This window comes from Jatropha curcas, chromosome 9 (assembly GCF_041381405.1).
Source record: "Jatropha curcas cultivar XTBG-Jc1 chromosome 9, XTBG_Jcur_1.0, whole genome shotgun sequence".
Taxonomy (NCBI): Eukaryota; Viridiplantae; Streptophyta; class Magnoliopsida; order Malpighiales; family Euphorbiaceae; genus Jatropha; species Jatropha curcas.
Window position 1 is genome coordinate 27456386 of NC_143159.1, and position 12673 is coordinate 27469058.

General features: G+C 35.4%; 3 protein-coding genes across 4 annotated transcripts; 2 read left to right on the top strand and 1 right to left on the bottom strand.

Annotated features, from left to right (window-relative positions):
- The first annotated feature begins 647 nt into the window (after positions 1-647).
- LOC105643718 (chaperone binding / ATPase activator) lies at positions 648-4949 on the top strand. The gene is made up of 6 exons (XM_012228914.4): positions 648-1026; positions 1106-1159; positions 1299-1379; positions 1881-1950; positions 2036-2124; positions 4583-4949. The coding sequence occupies exons 1-6, from the start codon at positions 859-861 to the stop codon at positions 4715-4717; spliced, it is 597 nt and encodes a 198-aa protein (XP_012084304.1). The 5' UTR covers positions 648-858; the 3' UTR covers positions 4718-4949.
- Positions 4950-5098: 149 nt separating this feature from the next.
- Positions 5099-8536, top strand: LOC105643722 (myb family transcription factor PHL6). Of its 2 annotated transcripts, XM_089725817.1 has the most exons (8): positions 5099-5925; positions 6244-6714; positions 6799-7015; positions 7103-7179; positions 7279-7318; positions 7555-7624; positions 7705-7774; positions 8168-8536. In XM_089725817.1, the coding sequence occupies exons 1-8, from the start codon at positions 5902-5904 to the stop codon at positions 8414-8416; spliced, it is 1218 nt and encodes a 405-aa protein (XP_089581943.1). In that variant the 5' UTR covers positions 5099-5901; the 3' UTR covers positions 8417-8536. The 2 variants fall into 2 exon arrangements, with proteins under 2 accessions (XP_089581943.1, XP_089581942.1); XM_089725816.1 differs by having other exon boundaries at positions 7103-7318.
- A 150-nt stretch (positions 8537-8686) lies between these two features.
- Positions 8687-12236, bottom strand: ROS3 (RNA-binding (RRM/RBD/RNP motifs) family protein). Its single transcript, XM_012228913.4, has 4 exons — positions 11924-12236; positions 11194-11424; positions 10703-11101; positions 8687-10604 (listed from the first exon to the last, which is right to left on the bottom strand). The coding sequence occupies exons 1-4, from the start codon at positions 12128-12130 to the stop codon at positions 9180-9182; spliced, it is 2262 nt and encodes a 753-aa protein (XP_012084303.3). The 5' UTR covers positions 12131-12236; the 3' UTR covers positions 8687-9179.
- Between the last annotated feature and the right edge of the window lie 437 nt (positions 12237-12673).

Below are 12673 nucleotides of genomic sequence, written 5' to 3' on the forward strand. Positions count from 1 at the left end.
AGAAGAAAGAGTTTAAAGAAAATGCCCCTCTTTTGCATCATGAATTAGGTTAGAATTTTTTGGAATTGTTCTTTCGGCGGTAATAAATGAGGTTAAAATAGTAAACCAATCACTTTGCCACGTTGAACTGCTATCGTATATTAATTGTTAGGCCAACGTGAGTTCCATTTCGTTCTATTAGACAATCCGACTGTTTATTTCATCTATGAAGACATTAAATTAAAAAAATTGCAAGTCGAAATATCTAATTATCACTATTTTCCGTTCAGACACTAAAAAAATTAAAAATATAAATTTAAGTGCCAAAAATAATATTATCATTTTTGTATTAAAAATTCTAATCATCTTATTTTGGGAAGTTGATATATAATTTTCAAAATGAAGGTACGTAAGGAACAAATATCATTTGATGATGATCATGTTATAAGTCGGAAAATTTAAAATTTTTTTATATGTTAGACTTTAAATAAAAATAAAAATTGAATGACTAAAAATGAAAAATTGGAATTATATAACCTTAACAAAACTAAATATAAATTTAGGTCATTGTTGGTATAATTTACCCAAGTTAATTATCCAAAAAAAAAAAAAAAAAAAAACGTACTCAAATGAAAATAAGTCAATAAGAGCGTGTAGACCGGGCGGCTCGTTTCTGTCTGGCAGAGAGGAAACTTCTGGAGGCGAGGAAGGGAGAAATAAAAGAAAGGAAGGATTGGATCTCAACGTACATTGGCCATTGCCCTTCAACCAAAGAAGTCATTGTTTTATCTTCAGGGTATTTTGTGTTTGATCTTCTAGGAATTTAATTAATCAGCCTATCGAGATCTCGGAAGGAAGGAAAAGAAAGGAAGGAGAGGAATGGAGGAGGAGAAGCAGCAGCAGCCGCCGCAGGGTGCATCATACACATATTGGGTGAGGGAAGCGACGGCAGATGCGGCTCCTCTTCCTCTTCCTAAGAAACTCTCTACTAATGATTTAATTACCTCACAATCTCAGCCACCAACATTGGGTTCCGTCTGGAATCGGGTATTTTTAAATCTCTTGTTCTTTAAGCTTTTGGGTGTCTGTATGTTTTTGTTTTGATTTTTGATTAATACCTATGCAGGCTGGAACTTGGGAGGAGAAAAACCTTAATAAATGGGCAACTGATAGGATAAAGGTCTGTACCTCCACAAACCAGTAAGCCATTTTTCCTTTACTTTTCAGTATTAATAACAAAATAGTATTATGGGCATGGCGTGCTCTTATTATAATATTCTGGTAGTCAGTGTTTATACTGATTTTTCTTTTAATTGCAGGAACTTCTTGTGTCAGTTGGCTCCTTGGAGTTCTCCTGTGGCAAAGCTGAAATAACAGAAGTGTCAAAATGTTTGGGTGACGTGAGTTCTTGTAACTATTACATGTTATTGTTTGTTCCAGTTTCTTAGTTAGAGCTTTACGTATTTATTGCTGTTTTTACGCATGCATGGATATAATCCTGTTTGTTCTGGTTGTCTAATGCTTGGTTGATTGCCATTATTTCACTTTCCAAGTCCCTATATAGACAGGATCTAAATGGAAAACCAAGTCATTCTATGGCATTGTTAGCAGATTTAGCACAAAACCGTGAATGTGAATTTGAGCATGTGCGTGTGCGCACAGAACATGAGCTGCAGGGCTGCAGACCAGAATAAATTGTGAAAGTTCTTGTCTTTGCTCTTTGATATTGCGTGTAAATTTATCATGGTTGTTGTTCCACTACACATTATTAAATTATTTCTTCAAATTTAACTGATTATTACTTAACTAAAGAAATTAAAGAAGTGAATTTGTGAGAGGCTGTTTCTCTTTAACTGTTAACTTGTAAACAGACTACTTATCGTTATTTTCTGATTAAGCAGGCATTCTTGGTGACTGTGAGAAACAAGAAACGAGTTGGCTATACTTATGAGTTGACATTGAAAATCAAAGGTAATTTGGTGCCATCTAACATGGATTCTCTTTTATTATTAGTCTATTTATGCACTAATTTGAGTTGAGTTGACAATTGGAATAGGGGAATGGACAGTCAAAGAGGAGAAAAAGAATGTGAAGGCCCATATAGATATCCCAGAGTTTTCTTTTGGTGAGCTAGATGACTTGCAGGTGCGTTCTCTATTTTCATTCAAATGCTTAAATGTACAAAGTGAATTATGTAAAGTAATGAATGGAATGTCCTTGCTCTAATTGGAATGACTATGGAGAGAAATCTACAAAATAAAATACGTGTATGCATGTTTTATTCCATTGTTCTTTTCCTTGTGACATTGACCCCATGGTGTTTTTTTTGCCATTATATACTAAAATTCAATAGATTCTCTTCATTTATTTTTAAAGGAGACAGGAGACAGAAAAATGGTTTTCATAATATTTTAAAACAAAGTAAAGGAAGTTCATTGAAAATCTATATTTGTAATTCTATACATTTGAAAGATTTAGCAAATTTGGGTTAAGGTGTCTGATAGTAGAGGTAGATTAATGATGACTTGAACGAAATGGTCAAGTAGCATTTAGCATTACAGACTCTCCTAAAGTGCAAAATAAATCAAGCAAAATAGAGAAAATATATCCTTATCTAACCCCTTTTAAATATGAATTCTGGCTGATTTAGTTTGAGTGTTGTGAAGTGAATTTCATAATTAGAAATTGAAATGTGTTTACACATTTTAAAAAAGCTAATTTTCGCCACCCTCCCTACTATATTAAATAACAAAAGGGACATGGTTGTTAATGCTTTAATTTTATAGGTTCATTTATTTCAATGGATTAGATTGTGAAAATGACCCAGAGTCAGTATGTTACATTAGAGCCATATGGTGATGGAGTGGAAAAGGGCCCAAGCTTAACTATCATGGAGATTTTGCTTGTTCCCCCTTTTATCCTGTAGCGGAGGTGGCGGTGGTGGATTTGAAGGTGATCGATTGAAAGTTGGGGTTCTGAGTAGGGTTAAGGGCAATTTTGTCCTTTGATCTTTACGCTTCATTGCTTGACACGTCAAATCCGACGCGTCAAGCTATTTGGCGTTCTATTCAGCTTTATTTTTAACTATTAGTGGGTCCCATGCTTCCTATTCATATTTTTGGCAAGTCACGTAGGACGGAAACACCTGATTGAAAAAAAAAATATTGGTCCTGACACTTGATTGCAAACGTTTTCCGTTGAGACATTAAAATAAAAAATTTTCGGAAGTTGGGGCACTAAATATAATTAAGCCTAAAAAAAAAAAAAAAAAAAAAAAAAAAACTCTAAAATGAGTGCTTGTTTGGGAACAGTGGGGGTGGGTAAGCGGGCTGAATTGGGAAATGAACTTCCCTCCATTTGGGAAGCTGGAGAAAGTAAGAGAAACAGTTCCTGAAAATTGATGCCACTGATCTTTAACCTGAATTTTTGGAGAAAGGTTAAGGAAATAATTTCTATTTTTTTTAAATTATACTTTAAGGTGATTTGACCTTTGTGGCCTATATTTATTCTTCACTTAAACTAGATTACAATAGGTATAAAAAGTATGTAAGGTAGTTTTAATTGGGGCCTGAAAAATTTTCTTACTCCATTTTCTCTCCTCTATTTTTTATCCTCTTCTCTTTCTTTTCATATTCCATTTTTTTCATGAATAAAGAGTCAGTGCTATTTTGCGCTCTTTTTATTGAAATCACACTCATGTTGCCTGTACCAGACTTAATTTAACAATTAGGTTTAAGCATTTTGATAAGGTAACTACATTGATTGGGGTGGTGCCTAAAGCCTATTATACTTTTATGTCTAAAAAATGATGTCTATATTGATATGATTTAAAATTGGAAATACAGCATGGTTTGTCTAGTAAAATTAGGGTATAATCTATGTTAATATTCAATGGATGGTGATCTATTGTTATGATTGGGTCGATACACTACATAACGACTGGCATTTGAAACCTTGAGCCGAGCGTGAGATGGAGAAGTTGGGGGAAAAAAAGAAAATTAGCGTTCTTGGATCTTAATGGAGAAGTGGCTCTAAATTGCATATAATGAGGGCAGAGGATCCATGTAGAGATTATAACTAGTTTGTTATTAAGTGTTAGTTAAGGAATAGTATATTCAGTTTCAATCCTAATTACTGCTGTCTTTTTCCTAAATTATGCATCTACTGTTAGTCTACACTAACTATTGTGCATGTTGGGCGTTTTTGTGTGGTTATTGAAAAAAGGAGAAGTTTGTGCGGAGTAATCATATATTGACTTGTGACCGTTCAGAAACTTTTTTTAAGGTAGATATGACATATTTTAGTTCATAAAATAGTTAAACAGCAAATTGCCTTTTGTAACACCTAAAGGAGTTCATTTTTGGAAAAGCAATTTCCACTTCAATATCTAATGGACCCATAATTCAATTCGTTTCTTCACACTAAAAAGTAAAATACTTATTAGGAATGCTTTGTACAATCGCCTAGCAATTTAAACCATTACCAAATGGTGGAGTTTAGCATGTTGGCATATGTGGAGTTACATCCAAGTGATGCAGATGCACTGTCAGGATGTGGGCATCAAGCTAATGATTGAATATATATTTTGCTTTTGATATTGCAGATGGAAGTGCGGCTTAGTGATGAGAAAGATCTTCCGCAGCAAGACAAGCAGCAAATCAACCGGGATCTGAAGCTGTTCCTGAAGCCTGTCCGTGAAAAATTGCTTCAGTTTGAGCAGGAACTGAAAGACCGGTAGATAGGGGCGCTAGAACATCCAATTTTCCTCAGAAACCTTAGCTTGTGATCCCTGGACTGTAAAACTATTTATTCTCAATTCTTAGAACTGATTGTTTTGCAATACACGTAATGGGATATAAATTCAAGGAAGCAAATGCTTTGCTTGGTCATGTTTAGAATGTAGACAAACCTTGATATCATTTGGGACCAAAATGGAAATTTTATGCATTTGGATTTGGTAAAATATGAAATGTGAAATGTACCAAGTTTGATGGGAGGGAATAGGGATGACTCTATCTAAAAATGTTTCTGCCTGCAAGATTTATCTTATTGCCAACATATTTATGGTATGTAAATTGAACACGTGATGATAGTTTTGAAGTGAAAAAAAAAAAAAAATATATTATTTACTGTAAATTTAAAGAAGTCTTAAAAATATTTACACATTCTGAAATAAGTGTTGATGTTCCCCATTCTCAATAAATTGTATATTATAAAATAAGCTAGGGATAGCGATTTTATATGATTTGGTTGATTTTTTGATAAGAAATTGATTGATTTTCTCACTAATAAAAGGAAATAGAAATTTCAAATTTTAAGTTTTTGTGATCAAAATTTGAACATTTAACTGTTGAAATTCTGAAGCGCCTAGATATTGTTATATTTGGTTGTTGCTATTGTTTTTAGCAACAATTAAATCAAATATGGCTTATGTGATTGTAACAATAGCAATATGCAATAACACAGTATTATTATTATATTATGTGCATTCGGTTGGTTCAATTTAAGGAATATTAAATTGAATCCAATATGATTTTTATTTTTGTGGAATTTATATAATGAAAACCGAACCAAAGAAAAAAAAAAAAATCAATTTTGTCAAATCTATGCTTAGCCCTTGGCACCACCGTCCAAATATAAGAGTGTAACAGGGACATGGGATTAGGAAAAATGCCAATGATTTGGTGACAAGATGCCAGTTCAACTTAATTATGTTGCAATTCTAATCCAAAACTAAAGCTTGTTTCATTAAAATTATAGACCTAGTATTCACATCCAATAAAGAAAATATATAATGACAGGTTTACAACAAGAGAGACATAGTAAGAATCATATTCATGGCTGGACTTTCCCTTGTTTTTGCAGGACAAAATACAGAAAGAGAAACACACAAAAAGATAATCTTATAATCTCCATCATCATATGATTCTTGATACCCTTTTCAAGGTGTTTCTCACTCTTCTCACCTTTGGTTTGATGCTGTTTTTGTTTGATAGATTCATGTTCAAGTGTCTTGTATTGCTGTGTCTATATGCATGAATATTCTTTGATTTTAATTCCTCTCAGTTTGTTTTTATTTTTTTTAATCTGAACAGTCAGTATGACATTTTAATCCACACTCTTTCTAGCTTATTGCTTGATGCTTTAATTTTGTTTCGTAGATTATAATTCATTTGGAGGTTTGATTCATCTTAATCTTCTTCCACCATGCACCTATTTCTAAATCATTTCCCAATTCCTTAACTATCTGCTTTCACTTGACAGTGGCTGTTGATGAAAAAGTTGAGCTCACATCAGAAAACTATGAACTTCCAGAATGTTATTTACATGAACAGAAGGGAAATGCAAACTCACTGTATTGGAATCTCCCCCTTTTATTCTGGGACAAACACTGAGTCAGTAGACTTTAGATCTTTAAATAGAAATCTTCCATCTACTCTTTTGCACCAATGCACACCATCAAATCCATTCAATTCTATCGCACGAGTATCAAATCATTCTATGAGAACTTCTGGTATTAACTCTCTTGATTCCGCATTTCTTCTGGATGGAGAGCTACCCGTTGAGTCTGACAATTATGACTCGACTACTTGGTTAGACTTTCTTGATATTCCTGTAGAGAGTTCAGTTGGAAGCTTTCCGAGTTTGCAACAAGCCAATGAGAATTCAAGAATGATAGAGAAGATGGGAATAGAGATTCCTCATGACAAAGATACTGGGAATCCTGCACCTGCTGTGAGTACTTCTTACTAAATAAGTACACATTCAGGGTGAATTAAGAAAATGATGTTCACATATGTAGTTTACAAATCTTTGTAGGAAATATTTGAAGTGCCTCGAATGTCACTGATCCCTGTCATTGACTTGGATTGCAAAAAAACCCATCGTTCTTCGTTTGGACGGAAGGACAATAGTGCCGCTTATTTTGACTATGGAGTTCCTCAGGCTGAAACTTCATACAGACAAAGAATGAGATGGACACCTGAACTCCATGACCTCTTTTTGGAAGCAGTTAAAACTCTCGGTGGCCTTGAAAGTGAGTCCAAGATCTTTGACTCTGAAAGAATTACTAATTTTCATACTTTTCTTCTATGCTTACAATAATTTTATCTATTAATCATAGATGCAACTCCAAAGAAGATACTGGGAATTATGAATGTTGTGGGCTTAAACATAGACCAAGTGAAAAGCCACTTGCAGGTAAATTTGTACTCTCCATATGCTCTTTATGTTGTAGAAACAGCTGCAGAAATTGCCTTTTCCGTTTCAGAAAAAAAATATACATATATGATTTTGCAGAAATGTCGGCTTGCTAAGAATTTGTCAGATCAGAAACATGGTAAGTTGGCCTTGTTCTGGACTTTCTTTCTCATTTAATAGGTATAGATTCGAATTGACGATGGCTTTGGTATAACGGCGTGTGGAATGCTCTGTGCACTCACCTTCTAATCAGATATTCAAATTACTAAACCGAACTTTTGTCGCGATAATGGCAATTCGACTCTTTCTCTCTTGCTTTTGATTGAAGTGACAGTTAATCCTAATTGCTTACATGCTTAAACTGTTGTATGTCAGACAGAAAGGCTTCCAGTGTAGAGAAGAATGCAGCTTGTCTGAATAAAGATAGTGAAGCAACTAGCAAGAGGTTAACCATCAGTATCATTTTCCCCGCTTTTTTTGTTTTTCAATTCATAAAGAAACCTCCAATTTATATTCCTTTTACAGTGATATAGAAGTACTGGAGTCTTTGAATATCCAAATAGAAGCTCAAAAGCTGCTGCATGAGCAAATTGAGGTGCCTTTCTCTTCTCTTATTTTTCTTTTGCCAAAGCTATTCCTAAACTGTGGTACTAATGAAAGTATGAGTGGGTTTTGATTGTGGAGGAAAACTGAAACAACAACAATAATAACAACTACGCCTTAGTTCCAAACTACTTCGATTTCATAACGTGTGTTTGACTGAATTTTACGTTCGATGTCAAGCAACTGCAACCCTCCTTGTACCGAGCTCTGCAACCCTCCTTGTATCGAGCTTGGGACCGGCTATGCTTCACACAGGCGGAGTTATGGAGGAAAAATGAAAAAGAATAAAAAAAAAGACGCAGAAGTCCTAAATCATTGTTTAATCCTAGCTTTTAAAATCTGATAATTATCCTAAATTTTGATGAAGTATGATTTAATTGTCCAGGCACAAAGAGAGTTGCAGCTACGCATACAGCAGAATGTAGAGTTGTTGAAAAAGTTAATGGAAGAACAGCAACAGAATGCAATTCCTAAACCTATCCATGATGTGCCAACTTCCATTTCAAACTGTGATCAGCTATCTCCCTCCTCATCAAGGCCTGTGATCAATTACTGCTCTGCATCTCAACCATCAACTCATGAAGCTACCAAAAATCATTTAAAATCTAACAAAAGGCTCCGAGGAGAGCAGTAATTTTTCCTTCTTCTTGGGCATGAATCCTATGCCAATGAGATGGCCGATCTGTGAAAAAATTGCATGAATAATTGAACCAGTAGATGATATTAAATTCCAGATCAAGCAGACTTCAACCAATGCAAGTTCTCATGTATAAAAGAAAATAACTTTCATAAGAAAAAATTGATTATTCAGTTTTTCTTCGTAAAAATCAGTTACCATGCAACTGATTATCCATGATTTGACTCATAAGCAAAGGATAGGAAGAAGATGACATGATAGGAAAGATCGGAAAAAACAAAACCAACGAGTAGATTGAACCGTGTTCATATCTGAAAATAATAGCCTGCCGAATCAAAGTACAAGATTAAGCAATAATCCTTTAATAGACTGGACAAAAAATGTTACCATTTCCCCATCTTCACATACATAAACTTCCGCATGAAAACAATGTTAAATATATCTAGTTCATGGCATCCACCATGAGCAGAACTGCTGTTTTTGTGTTCATGATCATTACCAGCACAATTGTTGTGCTCATCACTGCAGACCTGGCTATCACTGCATTGTCTTGCCACAGTTAGGGCACCATAAATATCACTTGTCACCACTACCATTACAGTTAAAAGCTTTTTCTCTTAACTTTAAAATCCAAGGGCGAGAATAACTTCTCAGGGACAGCGGCCCGGTATATAAATCCTGTTTAGACTAGATTCAACACTGGCATTTGGTAGCAAAAAACTAACAGGAGGCCAAACGTACTGGGTAATATGCTTTTCTCCTACCTTTTTCTCTTGCGTGATCCACTAAGAGCTGCTTTAATATTTTCCCACTCTTTCAATGATGCATCTGTCCTCATAAATGAGCAACTCTCACCTATCAAAACACCTCCAACATTTGTTCTCAGATCAAATTGCTTTTTCGCTGATCTATATATGTTCTCTGTTGGAGGTGCAGCTTGCTTTGTTGCTGAACCGTATTTACCATCTGTTGGAGCTGGAACATCATTGTTGCCCACAACCATGTGCTGGCTAAGTTCTGGAGTGCTTTTAACGTCACGATCCCTTTCAAAACCCAAAGCCATTTCCCCATCTACAGCAGTATGACTTTTCCGCTTTTCAGTTATATCACTATGCTTGCAGGATGTAGAGTCAGCAATAATTACCCCATCAGGTTTTACTGGCTCTTGCTTTTCAAAGTTAAGACCTGGCAAGATTTGGGCGATACTGAATGAACTACTACTATTACTAGCGACCAATTGTGTCCATGAAGCTTTGTTGAGCCATGCAGAACCTCTCCCTGTCTCATTCGAAGCAGAATCCTGTTTGGTAGGCTGAGTTTCTGCAGGCCCTTCCAGTTCTATTTTGTCCAACACTCCTTGATTTTCTGTTTGACCCCTCTGATTTTCATGCCTCAATAATTTATTGTTCTTGCTGTTCTTGGAGTTTGGTGTACTATCAGAATCCTGTTTGGTAGGCTGAGTTTCTGCAGTCCCTTCCACTTCTATTTTGTCCAAGACTGCTGGTTTGTCTGTTTGACCTCCTTGATTTTCATGCCTTAATAATTTCTTGTTCTTGGAGTTTGCTATACTATCAGAATCCTGTTTGGAAGGCTGAGTTTCTGCAGGCCCTTCTATTTTGTCCAACACTTCTTGTTCATCTGTTTGACCTCTCTGATTTTCATGCCTCAATAATTTCTCATTCTTGGAGTTTGGCATACAATCAGAATCCTGTTTGGCAGGCTTAGTTTCTGCAGGCACTTCCACTTCTATTTTGTCCAACACTTCTGGTTTGTTTGTTTGACCTTTCTGATTTTCACGCCTCGATAATTTCTTGTTCTTGCTGTTCTTGGAGTTTGTTATACTATCAGACTTGGATTTCTCTTCCTTATTGGATGAAATTCCAGGCAATATATCTGATATGTTCATTGCACTGCTGCTCTTATTCCCAATAAGTTCTCTCCAAGAAGACTTCTGTGACCATGAAAGCTTAGGATCTGATTGTTTGGCAATTGACTCTGGTTCAATGAGTTTAGCCTCCAAGATATTTCCAGGCTCATTCAAGTTAGACTGAAAACTCCCATTGCCTTCAGAAACAGCAGACACAGATCCCTTTCTATTACCGTCATCATGTCTTCTTGTCTGACTCTTGAGCACATCTTGAGTTGGTCCATCTTTGGAAGCTTGCCCTTTATTTAGCTTTGACTCCTTGGTATTTGAGAAAGAAAACAAAGTTAAAATTGTAAATGATATCAAGGCACTGCCAAGTAAAAAACCAAACTCCATTAATTAATGTTAAGCCATACCTGATCAGTGAAGGCTGTTTCCTTTCGTCTCTGTACCACATTAATAATGAGATTATCGTCATCTTCAGTGGAGTATCCTTCATTCTCCTCAGATTGGAAATCATCAGACACTTTGATGGAACTTTCTTGTTCCTTCGTCAGTACAATGTCACTATGTGCAGTGGCTGAAACATTTTCTATCTCAAAGAGCTTATTCATCACAGAGTTCATCATATCAAGTTCTTCCTTACTCATCCCACCACCTTGTTCTTCCAGAACAGGAATTGCTTTTTTTTCAGTAGTATAGACAGAACCTGAATGTTCCTCACAATCACAGAAATGTGTAGGGAGAGGAGGAACTTCAACACGTCTGAAACTGTATCTGTGCTTGCCAGTTCCACTGAATGGCAGTGATTTCAACTGTAAAGAAACAGGGTAAGCATACAAAATAATTGGTACTGAGGTGCTAGATAATGATGAGCATGGATACTTGCAATTTTGTTAAAAGTTACCTTTTGCAACCTTGGGAAAAAAATCCGCAGCTGCTTCTTTTCTGAACTGAGCTCTTTCATGGGCTTTTTGAAAGACTCCATATTCTTATCCGTGTCATCATCGGCAGCAGCAGTATATGTACTACTTGCAAGTTGAGCATCTTCAGCCCATTCCTGCTTCAAACGATCAAGATAATGTTCTTTTGCCTTCTCAAGTCTCAATCTCTTACCCTTCCAGACACAACCATTGTACTGCATATGACAATTTTATTTAGAGGGTAAATGACAGCAGCCTCATGAATCAAATATGGAACTAAGAAAAGGGGTTTTCCACAAACAACACTTAACAAAAAAAATTTTTAAATTTCTTTTAAACATCAAAGAGGCTAAGATGGTTCAAACTTTTTATTTAAATCCAACACATGAATTTTTCTATGGAATTTCACCAAATGTTTGATGTTAATTCTATACTGAACTCAACTAAACCCTAATCCCAATATGAAATGCTAGCTGGGGTCAGGCATATGAATCCGTTTTCACTATTTCTCCTACTTTATAACTACAGTTTCTTGAAGGTACATAGCGTCTAGATCCTTATTCACTACTCATACAGAAAACGAAGGTTCCACAAGAACAGCCATAAATGAGCACAAACAAGACGTGTTAACTCTTTTACAAACAGGGATACAACAAACAATAAAGAATGGAATGTAACTCAACACAAAATAATGAAAGAAAGAGTGAAGAATACAGTGCTGAAGAGCTTGGAGAGGGAATTATGAGACGAAGGAGAGAAGTCAATATAGGCAAAGCTCCGGCCTTTGGTTCTGATGATGTCCACTGCTTTAATATCACCGCCGATTTTTGAGAATATGGTGCATAAATCATCGCTGGTAACACTTTCTCCCAATCCTCCAACGTAAATTCTGGTGGTCGAATCATCTTCTCCTCCTTCCATATCTGATATACTTGCTTCTGTAGCTGGGTCGCCTCTTCAGCTCTTCTTTCCTCAAATCTTCTCACCCTTTTCGGCGCTTGTTGCAAGTTTGCAGCAATCAGCTCTTCTTATTTTTATTTATTTATTTATAATTTCGAATTTATTTATATTAATATTGCTAATTAGAGGTAAACCGGTTCATTACGGACGAGTTATATTGAAACCGGGTTCGGTTTGTTAAAGGTAAATTTAAATTTAAACTCCGTTTGAGATCCATGAGTTCACCTCAATTACTATTTATCTTTTTTATCTTTTTTTTTTTGGATTAAAATTTAAGTTCAAGCTCTATTTATTTATTAAACAAATTTAATAGTAAACAAATTCAATATGGAGATTCGAACTCAACTTAATAAGTATCACGAACTGAAGTTAAATGAACTTTTTTAGAATTGAACCTCAAGCGGCTAGTTAGGCCTTAAAAACAATAAACGTAAATGATGACCGATAAAAGTGAGCAAACTATTAGTTCCATTCAAATTGAATAGAGCCAAGGTTAATATGCAA

Coding starts and splice junctions, on each gene's coding strand:
- LOC105643722 (XM_089725816.1), top strand. CDS start 5,902: ATGATTCTTGATACCCTTTTCAAG. Junction 7,319..7,554: donor TTTGTCAGATCAGAAACATG/GTAAGTTGGCCT, acceptor GTTGTATGTCAG/ACAGAAAGGCTTCCAGTGTA. Junction 7,625..7,704: donor AGTGAAGCAACTAGCAAGAG/GTTAACCATCAG, acceptor TTCCTTTTACAG/TGATATAGAAGTACTGGAGT.
- LOC105643718 (XM_012228914.4), top strand. CDS start 859: ATGGAGGAGGAGAAGCAGCAGCAGCCGCCGCAGGGTGCATCATACACA. Junction 1,160..1,298: donor GGGCAACTGATAGGATAAAG/GTCTGTACCTCC, acceptor TTTTAATTGCAG/GAACTTCTTGTGTCAGTTGG. Junction 2,125..4,582: donor GTGAGCTAGATGACTTGCAG/GTGCGTTCTCTA, acceptor TTGATATTGCAG/ATGGAAGTGCGGCTTAGTGA.
- ROS3 (XM_012228913.4), bottom strand. CDS start 12,130: ATGGAAGGAGGAGAAGATGATTCGACCACCAGAATTTACGTTGGAGGA. Junction 11,425..11,923: donor TCTCCAAGCTCTTCAGCACT/GTATTCTTCACT, acceptor TGTCATATGCAG/TACAATGGTTGTGTCTGGAA. Junction 10,605..10,702: donor AAACAGCCTTCACTGATCAG/GTATGGCTTAAC, acceptor TCAAATACCAAG/GAGTCAAAGCTAAATAAAGG.